At 44.5% G+C, this 19458-nt stretch overlaps 1 protein-coding gene across 1 annotated transcript in view; it reads right to left on the minus strand.

Moving 5' to 3' along the window:
* Positions 1–1603: 1603 nt before the first annotated feature.
* AGBL4 (AGBL carboxypeptidase 4) overlaps positions 1604–19458 on the minus strand; it is a 1343713-nt gene continuing 1325858 nt past the window's right edge. Inside the window, exons 12-13 of the mRNA XM_063105750.1 lie at positions 2432–2528; positions 1604–1862 (exon numbers count right to left, since the gene is read on the minus strand). Of these exons, the coding sequence (XP_062961820.1) occupies positions 1604–1862; positions 2432–2528 (356 nt within the window). The remainder of the gene's footprint in view (positions 1863–2431; positions 2529–19458) is intronic.

Here is a 19458-nt window from a genome sequence, read left to right on the forward strand (position 1 = left end):
ATAGTTTGATGATGAGACAGAGGTGTGGGGTTAGGGAGTGAGTTATTTTATTTCATTTTTTAACTTAAAATTAAGGGTGGGTGCATTTGCCTCAAGTCCTCAAGGCTATGAACTTGTGAGGAATGAGCTCTCCAGCTTTTCTCTAAAGAGGGCTCCAAAGCTCAGGGCAAGGCAGTGCCATGAACAGTTGAAATCAGGGCCCTGAGAGCTCCCCTGCAGTCTTCAGACCCAGTTTCAGGGTCCCCCACTGCCCCCCATCCTGAAAAACTCTTTACTGGCTGATGCTGAGAACACCGGGCTGGGGGTTTCGGCCTGGGCTCTGGTCCTGGCTCTCAACTCATGACCCTGACCAACTCCTGCTTCCTGGGCCTTGATGTCCTCATATCTATCATGAAGAGAGAATAGATGGTCACTCAAGTCTCCCTGAGTATCAGCACCATTCATTGGTCTCTGGCAATGCCACATGCATGAAAAAAGTGGCTAAGGATCAAGATAATTCTATTCTGGCTGACAGAGGATCTGAAAGAGGCAATCCCCAAATTAACTTGCAAATGAGATTCTAAGAATTCTTTTGAGTTCTATAAAGCTTTAAATTTTTAAGAACTTTAACCAATTAAGAATGACTTATAAGAATGAACTGAGCACTTTCCTCTAGAGATGAGCTCCTCAAAGGCAGGAGTCATGCCTTACTCAGCTACTTATTCTAGCATCTCCCTCCTGCAAAGGGCCTGGCATGAAGTGCTGTTTTCCGAAGTGAACGAGTAAGCAAATGAATGCATACATGCATGTATGCTCAGTGCAGGGTAGGTGTTTCAGAAGCACAGAGAAGAAACAGATGTGGTCTTCCTGCAGGAGTTTCTAATACTCTAGGACAGGGGGCACAAAGACAGCAGATGACTTGTGAACAGTCTGAGACAGGGTATCAGTCAGGTATGTTGTCATGCAGACTCTACATCGGCCTGGGGCCTAGAGATGTTTGACTCACAGCACTGTAGAATGTGGGCCCTGGGATGTCATCCAATCCAACCAGTTAAGTCAAGGGACTTGCCCTAGGCCATGATGAGCTAGTAGAAATCTGGGACTGCAACCCACAAAGTAGAGATGAAAACATTTATTGAGCACCTACGGGCTGCTGGGGACTGTACTCAGCCTGTATCTAATCTTCAAAACCTTGAGAGATTTTTGTTATTACGCCCACTTAATAGGTAGATAGAGAAAAAGCTTTAAGAGGCCAAGACACTTGCCTAAGATCCCATAACTCATATGAGCCTGAGACAGAATTTGAACCCAAAGTGGTGAACTTCCCCTTGAGGTAGTGCTTTGCTGGACTTCAGTCCAGCTTTGGAATCATAAAAGCCTAGGATCAAACTCTGGCTCTCCCCAAAATTCTCTGACCTAAGGTAATTCTCTTCACCTTTCTGAGCCTCCTTTTCTTCATCTGTAAGATAATGTCTTTGAGGAATAAACAAGATGATGTACAAAAAGTACTTCATATGATAAGTAACAATGATTTATATCGTTTATATTAATAGGGTAGGGCATAAGGTGCATTGGTGCAAAGGCCCTGAGGCACCCAAGTATATGGGCAACATCATGGGCAAGGTCAGTGGAAAGAATGGTTTTGTAGGAGCAGGGAGTTGAACATCGTCATATCCTTCAAGGAGGCTGGGCTACTGAGAGAGTCGGCGATGAGGTCAAGAGGTAGGATAGGGCCAGCACATTCCAGGTGCCATCGGATGTCACAGCTCAAATGCTCACTGGGCTCACTGGCAGCAGGCACGGGGATGTGAGGTGTTTCAGACCCTGGCCCAGCCCTCATACAAGACAGATGCTCATCTCCTGATCCTCTGTCCTCAATGGCCCTGCAAGATAGCCCCAGAAGAGGACCTGAGGTGGAACTTCTCAGGGGTGTGTCCTCTGCAGCTGAAATCCTTCATGTCTTGAGGGAAGGGGACGATCACGTACTGACAGGGTATATGTGTGCCTGGCAATGTTCTGGGTGCTTTAATTCACATCTCATAATAATCATATAGTACCATTGTCCCCTCTTTACAGATGAGGAAATTGAAGGATCAGATGAGTTCACATAGGAACCCTAGAGGATGAGCTAGCACGTGAAGTAGCACATGGAAACACCCAGAACAACTTAGAACAGTGACTGTATTCAGCTCCCCAGCAACCCCTCAGCCCTGTGGATTTCCATGTTAGGCCCAGAAATGTGACCACCACCTTCCTGTCTGACCCCTTGATACTTTGTGCTCAGGAAATACATTCTTCTGCTTCCATGCAATCTCTGTGGCAGGGCTGGGGTTATGTTTTCTGTAGCACAGATGGGAAACCAAGGGCCAGCAAGAGGCTAAGGGTAGTTGTCCCTGACCACAAAGCCAGTTAAGCAGGACTCAAACCCAGACTGCTCTGCTCTGCCACTTACCGCAGCCTCGGCATGGGAATCGTCACCTTCTCGACCAGGGGGTTCAGCCGATAATAATCCAGAAATGTTCTTGCCACGTTCCGCCCCAGCTTCATGTCTTCAGGTGTGTGTGTTAAGGAGCAACTTTGAAAAAAGGCTGAGACAGATTCAAAAGAGGACTAGCAATAAAAATAATGGAAATAAAAATAGTAACATCACCCCCTCTTCTAAGTTTTTCTATGCACTTTTTTGAACATTAAAAAATCTTAAATGGTAATTACTATTATTATCCTCATTTTATTGATAAGGAAACTGAGGTGCACAGAAGCTAAGTAATTCGCTAAGGTCACAGAACTGGGAAGGATAAGAGTGTAAGTAGTCTGACCTCAAAGCCAGTGCTCATAGATTTTAGAATACACTGCAGCCCTTTGGAAATCACTGCGATTTCCTGCTCTGGCCTCCGGTGGCTCAGGATGGAGCCAGATAAGCAAGACCCAAGTGAAAGAGACCCTTTGTAGTATATAGACCAAGGCCTGCCTGAACCTCAGGGATCAGCCATTTACTTTGGCAACCTTGTGTACAATAGTAAAAACCTCTGACCCTAAATAGTGACCCCATTCCACCTTGAAATTCTACCAATAATGAATTCTTAGGATAAGGATTCACAGTCTATTAAAGTACAAACTCCCCAGGGTAGGGGAAAGGGCCAATTCCATAGTGACTATTAACACCTTAGTAAGAAATAGTACAACATCACCTATTCAGCAACACGGAGTACCTGCTCTGTGCATTATATCTTACATCACTGGACTTTCACAAATTCTATTTCCTCTGCCTGAAGTGCCTCCCCCCACGTCTTCCCTTGGCTGATTTATACCCATTGGTTCTCCATTTAGGTGATACCTTGTTAGCAGAGCCCTCCAGGATACTCCCCTCCTCGCTTCCCAGGATTGTGATTGGTGCCCTTGCTCCATACTTCCGTGGCTTCTGAACTGACTTTATTCAAAGCACTTATCACCTATCTCATAGTTTGGGAATTATGTGTTACTTACCTCAACTCTTAACCCTTTCTTCTCCCTCACCCCTCAGCTCTGAACATCCAGGCTGTCACCATCCCTTCTCCATGAGACTTCCTATCTCTTCACATCATCCTCTTCTTTCCATCCCCTTAAAATGCAGATCTGACGATGTCACTCTGCTGACTAAAACACTTCAGTGGGTCCCAGTTGCCTTTAAAGTCCAAATTTCTGAGCATGATGTATGAGGCTGCTCATAGCTGGGTGCCTGATTGTTTTCCCAGCTATGTGCTTGCCACCTCCCACTTCTGCTCCTTTGCCCTTCACATCCCAACAATGCTCAACTCCCTTTGCCTCTAGCCATTCCCATCCCAAGCCGTCTTCCCAGACCACTCTCCCTCCCTTCACACACCTTCCAGGACCAGCTCCTTCTCAGCCTCCAGGCCTTGGTCCACTTGTCACTTTACTGGATAGGTCTTCCTTGGAGGCCCCTGGTGGGATAGGGGTCCCTCCTAGGATTCCCCACAGCCTCTTCTTCTAGTTTTTCACCAACCAGACCACTGATCATACTGTATTTTAACTGTCTTTTCTTTTCGGTAGCCCTTCCAACCTGCAAGCTCTATGAGGCAGAGGCCATATCTGCCTTATTCACCACCTAAATACCCACATACTCACCAGGCAATAAATGAATAAATAGTTAATACTTACATAATGTTTAATATGTGCTGGGCAATCTTTTAAATGCCTCATGTATGTTGACTCATTTGATCCTCACAACAACCCAGTGAGGTAGACATATTATTTTTCCTACCATTCAGAGAGGGAAAATGATTTCCCCAAAGGTTGGGCACCTAGTAAATGATGGAGCTGGAATTTGAACCTGGGGATGCTGGCTCCATGTGTTTAACTACCTCCCCATCTACGCCTCTGCAAGAACCTCCCAGACCTGCACCATTTCATTTCACTTCTGTCTGTCTCCTGCCTAGTACATGGTAGGGAACACTCAGGCTACTGAGGGCCAAGACTCACACCCCAGACTCATGATCATGTGGTGGGGGTGGCAAGTAGGGTGACATATATAAAAGCAGGGACCTGAGAATGGAGCAAGACTGTTCTCAGCTAGCCTATAAAGGCAGGACAACTGAAGAGGGCATTTCAGGGAGAGGACACAAAATGAGCAACTGTGCAGAAATGATTTTCCATGCATCCACCCATTCATCTAACAAGCATTTTTGGAATCCCGCAGAATGCCAGGACCTGTGTGAGGGGAATGTTTGCCAGGAGGGGTCTCGGTAGGTAGGTCCCAGTAGAGAGGACAAAGTGGAGAGGGAAGAGGAGATGCAGCTGCTCCCATCTGCAGGAGTGTGGGGCAGTTGCTGCTGACCTTCCTTCAGTGCTGTCTGGGGCCAGGCTGGGGCTTCCAAGCCTTCACTCCATCCAGGCCATGAAGATGGACGAGTGTTTGAGAAATGGCCAAGTGAACTCTCACCACCTTCTCCAAGAAGTTCCCAAGCTGGGGTTTGACATGGTCCAGGACGTGAAAAGTAGCATTTATGGAGCACCTACTATGTGCCTGGCACTGCACTAGGTGCTTAGCCTATGTATGCATTTTAATCTTCAAAACCACCCAGTGAAGAAGGCAATTTTAGCTTCCTTTTGCTCTGGGAGGTTAATGAACTTGTCCAAGGCCACATAACTGGTAACGGTAAAGTCAGGACTCAAACCTAGGCAAGTCTGACTCAGAACCATGAGCTTTCCACTATCCTGGGCTGTTTCCAACTTGAAGGCACCTTTTCTGTCAAAGCCTGAGTCATACCAGGCCAGCGCCTGGTGGGAGAGGGAAAAATACCAGACAAGTTGTTTATGACAATGAGATGTGCCGCAGGCTTGCTGTGCTCTGGGATGCCACCTGCTTTCATCCTCTGGATGTGACTGACCTTCTCTGTCTGCTTTCTGAAGAAGTTTACAAGCTGGCATTAGCATGGCCTCACTGACTAACAGACCCTGGAGGCAGTCTCACTGCCCAGGGCTTGCAGAGGTGGGATGGCTGCTTTAACCAAATCATGGTTGTATGTGCCAACAGTAAGAGCTCCAGAGCACAGAGGAAAGAAGAGTTCCTTGCAGACTGAGCTAAAAAGATGCAGCAGAATTCTTGGAAACAGACATATCTAACCCACATCCTGCATTTGCCACATGCTGTGTATGGCAGATTGTATTTTCCAAAGATGTCTGCAACAATATGTCCCATCTCATGTGTTATTCTATACTACGACCTTGACACTCCTTCCACCAAGAGGTGTGGTCTATGTCCCCTCCCTTTGAATTTGGATGGGTTTGTGACTTGCTTGTAACCAAAAGAATGACAGAAGTGGAAGAAGTGACATTGTGGGACTCCTGAGGCAAGGTCACAAAAGGTGATGTAACTTTCACTTTGCTTGCTGGAGTTCTGAGCCTCCATGCAAGCCGTCTGACTGCCCTGAGGCCCTGAGCCTAATGAAGAGAAGGAAGAGAGATTCTTAGCCAGTCTACAGCTCCTCCAGCACTCTGCTGTTCCAGCTCCAGCCATTGTCTGACTACACTGCATCAGATTCCAAACTAGAACCACCCAGCTGAGACCTTCCCAAATTTATGACCCATAGAGAACATGAGAGAATAGCTATTGTTGTTTTAAGCAACTAAGTTTTGGGTAGATTTTCTAAAACAACAATAAAGAACTAGAACACTCTGTGACCTCACATAAGCTATTTCATCTCCCTGAGCCTCAGTTTCCTCATCTATAAAATGTGAATAGTCATGCCTGCCTCACAGGGTTGTTGGGTAAAGTATAAGATTGCAGCTAGTTGATGAATAACATGGAGTCTGGATGAATGAATGAATGGGGAAGAGAGAAGCTTGCTCCCTTCCTCCCCGGTCTATACTGAGAGCCAGACTTGAAGCAACCATAGGAGGTATCCTTATTAATCAATCCTCTCGAACTCTACAAGGGAAATGAGTTAGGCTGTTCTAGTAAAATGTCTTACTGTAAAGGCTGATAATTTTGGACAAGCTCTATTTAAAAGACATTGTTTTAAAGGTGGGAGTTGTTTTGGGCAACCCACTTTCCCTTCCTCACTCCAATTCTATTGCATATTCCTCAAACTCTGAAAGCCTCACTCCAGATTATTTACTGCAGTGGTCCTGTTTGAGTCAAGGAATGGAATTGGAGGTGGGCGTGGAGATTTACTGAACATTTTCAATTAAAACAAGCTGTTGTTGAACAAAGATTTAAGATCCAGGCAAGAAGAGGCAATAACTCTTGGCTGGAACCCTTTTCAATACATTGTAGAATTAAGAGAGAAAAAATTGGGATGAAAACTCCCTACTACTCATTGTCAATAAAAATCCCAGGATGGTCTGTCAGTTGAAAATATTACTACCCTCAGATTTTTATGTAGGTCATTGATCTATTTCTCACAGATGGTAGACAATGGCCAGCCGCATGGGGCAGATGGGACCAGGACCCTCAAACCAGTAAATCAGGAGGATTCGGCTGGGATTGCTGGAAATTCAGACTGATTCAGTGACTTCTACCTAGAGCTGTTTGAAGTAAAAGGTAGATGTCAGCCTCCTGTTTCATGGGGCTCTTCAAAAGATAATGTGGGTTTGTACATTGACTGTCCATTCTTATCTGTTCCTTCCTTCACTCATTCATTCATTCAACCATTTGTTGGGCTCCTCCCATGTAGCGAAGATTGAGGTTAGGTAAAGAAGGATTAGACAAATACACTTTACAGTCTAGAGGAGGCAACCAATGTGTCCCAGGTAACTACATTACCAAGCAGGCTGTTGCACTGTCACCTTCACAAAAGCAAGTACTTTTTTTTAGAGTTTACTCTGTGCAACACATAGTGTAGTTACTATCACCAATCCTCATCACAGTCTTGCAAGGTCAAAGCATGAGTCTACACATATTTCACAGATGAGAAAACTGAAAATCAGAGAGTTTACAGAACTAGCCCAGCGTCCCATGGCTTGAAAGTGACAGAGGCAGCATATGAACCTCAGTGTCTTCTAACAATGTGCATATGCTCTCTCTTCTCTTTACTGTGATCATAATTCAAACACAATTCTGTGGATGCGGAAGGATACTGAATTCTGAATAGAGGGATTGTGAAAGGCTTCATGGAGGTGGATGTACGACAAGATTTGTCAAAGATGTGAAGGACAAAGACAAATCTTAAAGGGGAAGAAAGAGGGAGACAAGAATCAGCAGAAGCAGAGAGTGTGGCCGGGCACATGACCTGAAATAAGACAGAAGGGCCTGGAGACCCAACTGGCAAAGCACACAGTGAAAGCTGAGGCTGCAACATTAGGCTGGAGACAGATGATTGAAGGCTTTGAATGCCAAATTAAGGAATTTAAACTTCTATTCTGTAGGCAGTAAAAACGAGTGAATATCTGTGGGTCATATCTATCATTCATCCACTCAATATATATTTATTGATCATCTACTATGTTCAGGCTTTTTGGAAGACTCAGGACACTATTATTAAAAACAAAACAAAACCAAGACAATGGTTTTTAAGTCCAGAAGCAGAGACAGATAAAGTAGTCAAAAAAAAAAAAAATACATAATTGTGATTGTAGTAGTGTATGAAGAAAATGCACGGGGTCTGTAACTGAGGATAATGGGGATATGGACAGGCCTCTCTGAGGAGGGGACATGTAAACTGAGAGTGGACAGTGGGTGCAGCAGCACCTATGGAGAGGGAAGGGCATGTGGGAGAGGCCTTTGGGTGGGAGAGGGGACTGGAAGAGGGCTGGTGTGGAGCCACAGGCCAGGGTTAGATCACATATGGCCTCATTCTGGGCCACCTTAGAGAGTCTGGACTTTCTAAGTGAATGGAAATCTACTGAAGAATTTGATGTGGGGAAATAACATGGTCTGATTTATGTTTTTAAAAGGTCACTCCTGTGCTAAAAATCAGAAGGCAAGAGTGGAAGCAGAGCAGCCAAAAGACTACAGTGATGGTCCAGGGGAAGAATGAGGGGTGCCTGGACGTGCAGAGGCAGTAGAGATGAGAAGATGTATTTGGAGAGGAAGAACTGACAGGACCTGCTGATAGGTTAGAGGTAGTCCCCAAAGGAGAGGAAGGAGTGAAGGCTGATTCCTTCATATTTGGCTTTAGCTGGTGGGTAGATGGGGTGCCATGAACTGGGATGTGGAAGATTGGGGGAGAAACAGCTTCAGGAGAAAGATTAGAAGTTCAGCTGGGGGCATGTTAGACTTGATGCCTATGAGATGTTAAGCATATGGGTCCTAAATCGGAAATGGAAAAAAAATCAGACAATGCAATAATAATGCCAGTTCTTTGGCATTATTCATGCCACAGACTCTTGTTGACTGTGTGGTGTGTTCCATTCCTCTCAGCTCTCCACCCTCTTGCTCCCTGCTCTCAGGGTGTCCCAAGGGCTCTAGGATAGTGGCATTGGCTGAAGGACCCTGGTTCTCCTGTCCCAGGGCCTCAGATTTGGTGCATCGAATGTGTGCACAAGCAGGAATCAAGAGACAAATATAGACTTAATAACTACCTTGCCATGAGACCTTGGCCATTTCCCTTCTGTGGACCCAACTTCGCTGTGGATAAGTGTATAGTCTCTCAAGTCCCTTTCAGTAAACATGGGGTATTCAAGCAAATGCCTCGATACAATAAACTTATGAAAAATCTCAATCTCATCCTCATTCTTTCATTCAACAAATATTTCTTGAGAGCCTACAATGTGCCAACTTATTTTAGGGACTTGGGATAAACAGTGAATAAAACCATCAAGGATCCCTGTCTTCATGGAGCTTACATTCTAGCTGAGGGAGACAAACTGTAAAACTACTACATTCGTAAATTATATAGTGTGACAGAAAGTGATAGTGCTATGAAGTAAAGATAAGGAGCAGAATAAGTGGAGCGCTGGGGGCAGGCAGCAGGTAGCAGCATTTAGCAGAGTGGTCAGAAAAGGCCTCATGGAGAAAGTGAGTTTGAATGGGGTTGGAGGAGGTAAAGAAGCTGGCCATCACCAGGGATGAGTTGATCCTCCTCATCTGAAACACAATCCCGGAACAGTCATTTCATGATTGGTCTCCTGCTAAGTCCAGCTGCTATGCGTCAAATGTGTCCCCTAAAAGTTCATGCATTGGAAACTTGACCCCCATTGTAACAGTATTAAGAGGGTGGGAAATGAGACTATGGCAGTGTTGAAAAGTGGGTCCTTTAAGAGGTAACTGGATCATGAGGACTATGCCCTCATGAATGAATTAATCCATTCATGGAATAATGGGTTAATGGTTTAATGGGTTATCATGGGTGTAGACTGGTGGCTTTAGAAGAGAGCACATGAAAGCACTCTTCCCAGCCCTCACCATGTGATACCTGCATTGCCAAGGGTCTCTGTAGAGAGTTCCCACCAAGAAGAAAGCTCTCATCAGATGTGGCCCCTGGACCTTGGACTTTCCAGCCTTCAAAACTGTAAAGAATAAATTTCATTTCTACATAAATTATCCAGTTTCAGGTATTCTGTTACAAGCAACAGAAAACGGACTAAAACACCAGCCCAATCCCAAACTGGGGATAATAATCAGCCTCAGGGATGAGTTCTCCCTGGTGGGGGGTCAAGAGCACCTCCTTTTGGCACATGACAGTTTCCTGATTGCAGGTCTTTTCCACCTCCCAGAGCAGCCCCAGAGGGGACGAGTCTCACACGTATCCTCCCACCTGGTCTATGGTTGCCCTTCTGCATCCTCACAGACCCACATCACTGAAGCCTTCTCCACACTTCTCACCCCCTGCAGCTCTTCCAGAACCACCAGCAAGCTCATCTGGCCTGCCCTGTCCTGTTCTGAAGGGTGCTGACTGAGGTCCACCTCACTCATCAGAAACCATATCTCCTCTTTTCTCACAGTTCTGTGCTAAGGGCAGCTCTGATTACTATCCCTATTTTGCAGATGTGATGTCAAAATTCACTCTTCTGAGGAGCACATCAAGTAGTGACACAAAGAGGATTGAAGCCCATTCATTCACTAATTCATTAATTCCTATATTTATTAAGTGCATTCTACATACCGGACACTGGTCTGGGAGCTGGAATACAATGAAGAGGAAAAAAAAGACACAATTCCTGTCCTCATGAAGGTCTTCCCATCATCCTGCCTCCAAATAAGAAAACTTTATACTGATCTGCTCCTTGTTTGGAAATGCCCACCTAGAATTCTTTCTCTGCTCACACTCCTACCCCTGCCAGCAACAGATGATTATCATTAAAAGGGAAAGATTAATTCTGCAGAGGAGTAGGCCAAAGAAAAGTGATTCCTCTTTCGTAAGACTTAGACAGCAGTGCTAGAATATTAAGAGGCACCTGTCTAGAGCCTCTAGGTAAAGCCAGAAGAGCAACACGACAATGAAATATCTTTTGTCTCTGCCTCCCTCACCAATCCTCCCACGGTGCTGGACAGGTGCATGACTAAACAGATGAATTCTCTCAAGTGCAGTGCGGAGGGTGCAGACATAATTTCAGAGTCCTTTCCAATCGCAGGCAAGGCTAAAGGCACCCCCAAAGTAAGGAGGCCTGTGAATGAGAGAGAGAGAGAGAGAGAGAGAGCAGAAAGGAGGAAGAGACCAGGGCACAAGCAGAGGCAGACCAAAAGAGAAAGATTCAAACAGGCAGGAATATACAAAGACAAACCAGTCAGGATGAAGCAGGAAGATAAGGAGAGAAAGATAATTGGAGGGGCTGAGAGAGAGTCAGACTTGAGAACTAAAGGGAAATGGAGTGAAAATAATAGATATAGAGAGAAAAATAGGGAGTTGACAAAGGGAGAGAATCAAACTGAAAAAGTGAGAGAGAAAAATACAAATGTAGACATGGGGGGGGGGAGAGAGAGATGAAACCAAAAGAGACAAAAGAAAAAAAAAAACAAAAACAAAAACAGAGAAACACAGGCCTAAGAGGAGCAATAGTAAATGAAATGTGGTAAGACTGAAATAGAGACAGAAACAGTGAGAAAGGCAAGGAAGGACAGAGAGAAGGGAGACCTTCACTTTGAAATGTGAAATGCAATTCAGAAGAGTAGGCATTTTCTGAGGCTCACTTCAGGGAGGAGGCTGGAGATGAGTGTGTGTGTATAAATGGGGGGGTGGGGGGAGGGAGGGTGTCCAAATCATCAAAGAATGAATTAAAGTTTGGGATGACTGTGAGGCTCTGCATTAGTTTCCTATTGCCTGTGTAACAAACTACCACAAACTTGGTGTCTTAACACAACAGAAATTTATTCTCTCAGAATTCTGGAGGCCAGAAGTTGGAAATCAGTTTCACTGGGCCAAAACCAAAGTGTTAACAGGGCTGCACTCTCTCCAGAGGCCCCAGGGGAGAAGTCATTTATTGCCTCTTCCAGCTTCAGATGGCTGCTGACATTCCTCAGCTTGTGACCACATCACTCCAGTCTCTGCCTCAGTGGCCACATTGCCTCCTCCCTCTTCGGCATGTGTCAAATCTCCCTCTGCCTCCCTCTTATAAGGATACATGTGATTGCATTTAGGGCACGCTCTGGTAATCCAGGGTAATCTCCCATCTCAAGATCCTTAACAATAACATCTGCAAAGACTTTGTTTTCATATAAGGTAATATTTAGAGGTTCCAGGGATTAGGATCTGGATACTTTGTGGGGTCATTCTTCAGTCTGCTCCATGCTCACTGAGATTTCATCTGCTTAGCTAAGAGCTAAGAATGGAGATGCTGGGGTGTCAGGTGTGGAGTTATGGCTCTGTGTCATACATCTTGCTGGGTGCTCAACCAACCACACCCCACTTGACCCACAAAAGCAGCAGGTGGATTTACCAGGATTCAGATGCAGATGTGCATAATTCCAGAATGCTTTTTATTTGCATTGTTTGTTGCCTCTCAAGAGCAGGGAATACCTGTACTGGACCAAGTCTTGCCTATTCACCTCTTAAACAGAGCATAAACCTGCCCCTCCTCTTTTCCCAATACAATTCCTTCAGTTCAGACTGTTACTTCTTATCTAAGACTAAAGCTTCAGCCTCCCAATTGACCTTCTGACCTTCAGTTTCTCCCTATCATTGCCGAGAGGGATGTTCTCACAATTGCTAACCTTGTCACTTCCTGACCTGCAAACCTATGCTGATTCCCTGTCACCTCTAAGGGTAAGATCCAAACTCTTAAACCTGGCTTTCATGGCCTTCCATAAGCTAGTCGAAGCCTGTTCTCTGACACTGTATCCCATTGTGCATCTATTTAGAATGCAGGGTGTAGAGTCTGAAAAGCATGGGTTTTAATCTTGGCTCCTACAAGTTTAGCTGTGTGGCCTTAGGCAAGATATCTATTTTGTCTGAGCCTCAGTCTCCTCATCTCTGAGACAGATAATCCTACCCACCTCACAAGATTATGTGTTAATTAGAAATTCTATATCCAAAGCACCCAGCACAATTCTGACGTGTTGTAGCTCTTCTATTATCATTATTATTTATGAAACTGACATCTCCAACAAAGTGTGAGCTCTTCAAGGACCAGGGTATGTTGTGTGCACATTTGCTTACAGAGCCATTCAGCATGTTAGGATTATTAACAGAGGCAGAGAGAAAAAACAAAGATGAGAGAGGGAGAAAGAAAAGGACAGAGAGACAGACAGACAGAGGGAATGAGAGATGAAGAAATTATTTTTAAAATTCTGTGTTTTCTGTGCATTCAGGATAAGACCTTGTAGATCCCTTCCATGCTGTGTGTCTCAGTTTCCTCTCCTGTAACATTGGCTGGAGGTTGAACTAGGTGATCTCTAGCTTTTATTTCCATTCTCTCTGCTCTTCCCCTGGAGCAGGGAATATCCTTTCTGGCCAACCAGATGAGAGCAGTCTTACTGGGTATGAAGGTACCTACCACTCTAATGGGGTGTTTGTAAAAGAGGTCAGGCTAGAGGATGGCTGGGCTAGAACAGATGGAGATCTGTCCTCAGGTGTAATGTGCCTGATTCTGGATGGGATGACCTTGAGGAATTTTTGGACTTCAGACATCATCGTGCAACATGTAAGATGAATCATCAACCATGCAAGATGTATCAGACAACATCATGCAGGTTGTTGTCACTCACTCCTTATTTCTTACTCGTTGATTCATTCAACAGACACTTAGCAAACACCACCTGTGTGCTAGGCCATGTAATAGGTATGTATGGCACATATACTGGCTGTATAGAGTATACCAAGCAAGGATGGTCCTGCCCTCAAGCTGCTTATAGTGCAGGCACTAGTGATATTTTGGGCTGAATGATTTTGTGTTATTGGTGCTGTCCTGTGCATTGTAGGATGTTTAGTGGCATCCATCCCTGGCCTCTTCCACTAGATGTCAGCAGCATCTGCCCCCTGTGACAACCAAAACTGTCTTCAAACATTGCCAAACATTCCCTGGGGGGCAAACTCATCCAGTGGGTGAGAACCACCAGTCCAGAGGTTGCCCAGTATCTGGTGGAAGTCCATCAGGTGAAAGGGGAGAGGTGGACAGGAGACTGATGGGAGGGGCCTTAGCTTCCCCTGGAAAAAGTAATCCCTGAATGGATTCTTGAAGACGCAGAAGGGCTGTGTTAACCTCACAGGATGGTTATCTAATCCTGCTCCTTATCACTTTGGCAGGGAAGAGTGGCCTCCCTCCATTGCCAGCACACCTCAGTCTCTGAGATGCCTCTCCCTTCTCTACATACCCTGAACTGCTGGTATTTATAGCCTGTCTGTCTATCTCAGACCTACTTCTCACTCAAGAGGGAAATGAATCCCACACTATTGCTTGCCCCCTGGCTCCCTCGCTCGCCCTCTTCTTCCACTCCAGGCACAAGCAATTTCCCAGCAGTGCCTCCCCTTCCACACTGATGGTCGGCATGCCTCTGGAAATTGGCTCTTGAGATCGGCTGTGGCTGCCCAGCTGGGCTCCGGCTCAGCAATTGCAGGAACTTTGATGCTGCTCAGCCTGAGAGGAGACTCTGCTGCTTTGAGAGATGCTCAGCCCCTGCTTGTCTCATGTATATTTTTAGAAGCTTAAACTGATGAACAGTAAAAGTAAGACCAAAGACCAAAGTAAGTATTTGTGCAGCAGGATCTTGGAGTGGCAGGAAGGGAAAGAAAAAAACTTGGTGTAATGAGTGCAAGGAGCTCTGACTGGTCCTGGCTTCGGGCTTCAGCTCTGCTTCTGCAGGGCTGCATGGCCTTGTATGGGGCAAGCCTCTTCTAGGTATCAGTTTTGCAATCTGTAAAGTTGGAGGAGAGATTGACTGATTCTTTGAAACCTTTCAGCTATGATGTTCTGTAAGCCTCTAGATCAGGAGTTCCTGCCTGGGGCCATTAGGGGGTCCGTGAACCCTCTGATATTACAGGCAAAATTGTATATGTACACGTCAATGTTCTGGGAAGAATATTCATAATTTTATACCATTTAAAAAGGAGTCTACATCCTCCAAAATATTAAGAATCTCTGCTCTAGGTCTGTGGATGGAGACAACTGAAGTATCACCAGTTTTGAGGTAATAATCCTTCTTTTCATTTTCTGACCCTTTCCCTTCTTGTATCCCAGATCTTCTGGGATTAATGAGAATCTAGCAGTGCTGGGGAGTGAAATCAAGCAAGACTTGGAATGGGCAATATGTAGAGTCTATCCCAAGTGCATCTGCATCAACCAGGAAATCTCGAAAACTCTGGTGACCCCAGAATGCTGCACGGGTCAACAACTCAGCAACTATGATCCCTAGGAGGTGACTGCGAAACTCGGCTGGCATCAGGGCCATTCTGCAGCTGAGAATTGGGTCAGTCTTTGGCTGAGAAGCATCATTTGGCTGGGCTCAGAACTTAAAGGGCCCACTGAAGAGTTTGCTAAAGGGACGGGATAGGGGGTCCCTGGTCTTTAAAAGAAGCCCACTCCCCTGTTCCTGTGCCTTCACTCCTAATTAGGCCTGAATCGGAAGCACTTATATGGATTAATGGAATGAGCAACGTCCTGTGAGTAGAGACCTGCCTTTGAGAGTCGGCTTTCACCAACTGCTATGTGACCTTGGACAGGTTATTGACCCCCTCTTGGGCTCCAATTTCTCCACTTGGATAATAAGGAGGAACTGGGCTTACTTCATAGTTTCATCAAGGAATGGCCTTTACTACAGTGAATCTCCATTATAACACCTCATTACTGGCCATCTTCTTGCATTTAATCCTCATTTTGGGACACCTGTGTTTCATTTCAAACAAAATAGAAATGATCCCATCCCTAGGAATGGTGATGACAACAGGCTTAAATTTCAGTCTTTAGGGTCCTCATGGCTCTAACATTTTATGATTTTCTTTCCTGCCTTTGTGCTACTTTTGAACTGTTGTCTTGAACTTGAAACTTAGTAGATGAAATTAATGACCACTTACTATCTTTCAGACACTGTTCTAGTTTCACTTATTACTCACAAGCAAGGTAGATTTTATTATCCCTGTGTTACAGGTTAGAAAACTGAGTTTCGGGCCAGCCCAGTGGCTCACTCGGGTGAGTGTGGTACTGTTAGCGCCAAGGCTGCAGGTTCAGATCCTATACAGGGATGGCCAGTGCGCTCACTGGATGAGCGTGGTGCAGACGACGCCAAGCCGAGGGTTGCAATCCCCTTATCGGTCAAAAAAAAAAAAAAAAGAAAATTGAGTTTCAAAGATGTCAGCTAGTAAGTGGTGGGTTAGAACTTAAACTCAGGTCTGTGCATCTATAAGGCCTGTGACTTTTAAAAAGTTATTATTGACTTCCAGTCAAGATGGCGGAATAGATGGTCCCCAGTGTCACTCTCTTCCACAAATCAACCTACTTACAACTGTGAAAAAAGCAATGACAGCCAAGCTGGGGATGCTAGAGCTCAGGGGAAGAGGAGGAGAGGCCTATGGAGCGCATGAAGGTGGAAGAAGCCATGATGAGAGAAAGAAAAAAACACTTTGACCGTTTCAAGCCCTGGCTGCTTCCAGGCTAGAGCTGCTGAGTGCTTGGAGCAGGAGCCAGCAAAAGACACAGCTATGCCCTTCAGATGAAGTTGCTTGGAGGTGGCAGGGGAGAGGAGGGCCTTGGTAGCCCCCAGGCCAGCAAGACCACTAAAATAGTTCCTGTGGACACACACAGTAACAAGGAGCCACAACAACTGAAAGAAAGGAGCCACTCAGAAGCCAGTGAGGGCCCAAAACAGGCACCACGTAGATGAGACCACCAGCGCCAGCAGCCAGTGGAACCATGTGACTCCACACAGCCCCCCCACCCTGCCGCCTTGGACCCAGGCGGGGGGAGCTCCAGGCTCCACCCTGCCTCCCCAAACTGGCACTGCACAGGTGAGCCCACCGGGGCCAGCAGCCAGCAGAACCATGCAGCTCCACGTGGCCCCTCATCCCACCTCAGACCAAGGGGGGAACACCAGCCTATGGATCTGACCAACCAAGTTTGTCCCAGCAGAACTCCATGCATTAGGGGCTCACTCTATGAACACAGAGTCTTGAACGGGAACCAAGTTGGGTTAACATAATCACCACCACACCTACTGTCAAGTAAGACAGTTCACCCCCTGCAGTAGCAACCAAGGCCACTCCACAGCCAACCTCAGTGTAACAGAAGAAGCAAACCCCCTACCAAATGACCAAGTATCAGTGAAAAACACTAGAAGTACAAACAGTAAAGAAGAAATGACACCACCAAAAGGATACAGTATGCCCCTAAGTCAGACTCCATGGAACAGAGAATCCTTGAAATGTCTGAAAAAGAATTTTGAGTAATGATCTTAAGAAAACTTAAAGAAATAAAGGAAGACTCAATTAGAGAACACAATGAAATAAGAAAAAATATCCAGAATATGAAGGAGGAAATCTACAAAGAGATTAATACCATAAAAAAGAGTGTAGCAGAACTTCTAGAAATGAAAGACTCACTCAATGAAATAAAAAACCCGACTGGGAGCTTAAGCAGCATGGTAGAGCAAGCAGAAGAAAGAATTTCAGAGCTTGAAGATGGTCTTTTTGAAATAACTCAGGCAGACAAAAAAAAAAAAAAAGGAAAAAAGAATCAAAAATAATGAGGAAAACTTAAGAGAGATAGCAGACAATCTCAAGTGCTCTAACATCTGAATTGTGGGTATTCCTAAAGGGCAGGAGAAGGGAAAAGGCATCGAAAACCTACTCAAGGAAATAGTAACAGAAGACTTCCCAGGTGCAGGGCGAGATACAGACCTTCAGATCCAGGAAGCTCAAAGGTCCCCAAACAGTTTTAACCCAAAAAGATCCTCCTCAAGACATATTATAATTAAATTTGCAAAGCTCAAAGACAAAGAGAGAATTCTACAAGCAGCAAGAGAAAAGTGTCAGGTCACTTATAAGGGAACCCTCATCAAACTAACAGCAGACTTCTCAACTGAAACCCTACAGGCCAGAAGAAAGTGGAATGATATATTCAAAATACTGAAAGAAAAAAACTGCCAGCCAAGAATTCTTTACCCAGCAAGGCTCTCCTTCAGAAATGTGGGAGAAACAGTGTATTTCCCAGACAAACAAAAGTCATGGGAGTTCATCACCACACAACCAGCCCTGCAAGAAATTCTCAAGGGAGTCATCCATCTGGAATCTGAATAATGGTGACAATCATCATGAAGACACAAGAAAGAGCAAAACCCACAGTTAAAACAAAAATGCCAGCAAGAAAGAGAAAGAAGCTAAGCCATTCTGCCTTAAATCCCCAACTCATATTGAAGAAGAGAAATAAAAGGGGAAATAATGATCAAAAGATATTTAAACCACCTAAATAGCAATTAAATGACAGGAATTAAACACTTCTCAATACCTACTCTAAATGTGAATGGACTAAACTCCCCATTCAAAAGACACAGACTAACTGGCTGGATTAAAAAGCTAGGCCCAAGTATATGCTGTCTTCAGGAGACGCACCTCACATGTAGAGACACTCATAGACTAAAAGTGAAGGGATGGAAAAAGATATACCATGCAAATGGAAACCAAAAACAAGCAGGAGTAGCTATTCTTATATGGGACAAAATAGACTTTAAACCAAACAACATTAAAAAAGACAAAGAAGGCCATTATATAATGATAAAGTGAACTAAGCAGCTATAAGATATAGTAATCAGAAATATGTATGCACCCAATACCGGAGCACCCAGATATATCAAGCAAACACTCTTAGACCTAAAGAAGGCAATAGGTCCTAATACATTAATAGTGGGTGATCTGAGCACCCCTCTCTCTGTATGGGGCAGGACTTCCAGGCAACAAGTCAACAAAGAGACACAGGATTTAATTTACACCCTTGACCAACTGGACTTGGCAGATATATATAGAACATTTCACCCAACAGCTAAAGAATACAGTTTCTTCTCATCAGCTCACAGTACATTCTCCAGGATAGACCACATATTAGGCCACGAATCTAGTCTCAGCAAATTTTTAAAAATTGAAATCATTCCAACAAACTTTTCAGATGACAATGGACTAAAACTGGAGATAAACAATAAGCAAATCACTGGAAGATATACAAAAACATGGAAAAATAAATAATAGGCTCCTGAATGACCTATAGGTCCAAGAAGAAATTAAACAGGAAATCAAAAAATTTCTAGAAACTAATGAAAATAAAGATACTCATACCAAAACTTGTGGGGTACTGCAAAAGCAGTGCTAAGAAGGAAATTTATTGCAGTAAATGCTTATATCAAAAAAGTGGAAAGACTCCAAATAAATGACCTAATGCTACACCTCAAAGAACTTGAAAAATGACAATAATCCAAACCTAAAGGCAGTAGATGGAAAGAAATAATTAAGATCAGAGCAGAACTGGATGAAATAGAGAGCCAAAAAACAATAGAAAAGATTAACAAAACTTAAAGTTGGTTTTTCAAGAAGATAAGCAAAATAGACACACCATTAGCTAGATTAACAAAAAAAAGAAGAGAGAAGACCCATATAATGAAAATCAGAAATGAAAAGGGATTCATTACAA

Source organism: Cynocephalus volans, chromosome 8 (genome assembly GCF_027409185.1).
Source record: "Cynocephalus volans isolate mCynVol1 chromosome 8, mCynVol1.pri, whole genome shotgun sequence".
In the NCBI taxonomy this organism is placed as follows: domain Eukaryota; kingdom Metazoa; phylum Chordata; class Mammalia; order Dermoptera; family Cynocephalidae; genus Cynocephalus; species Cynocephalus volans.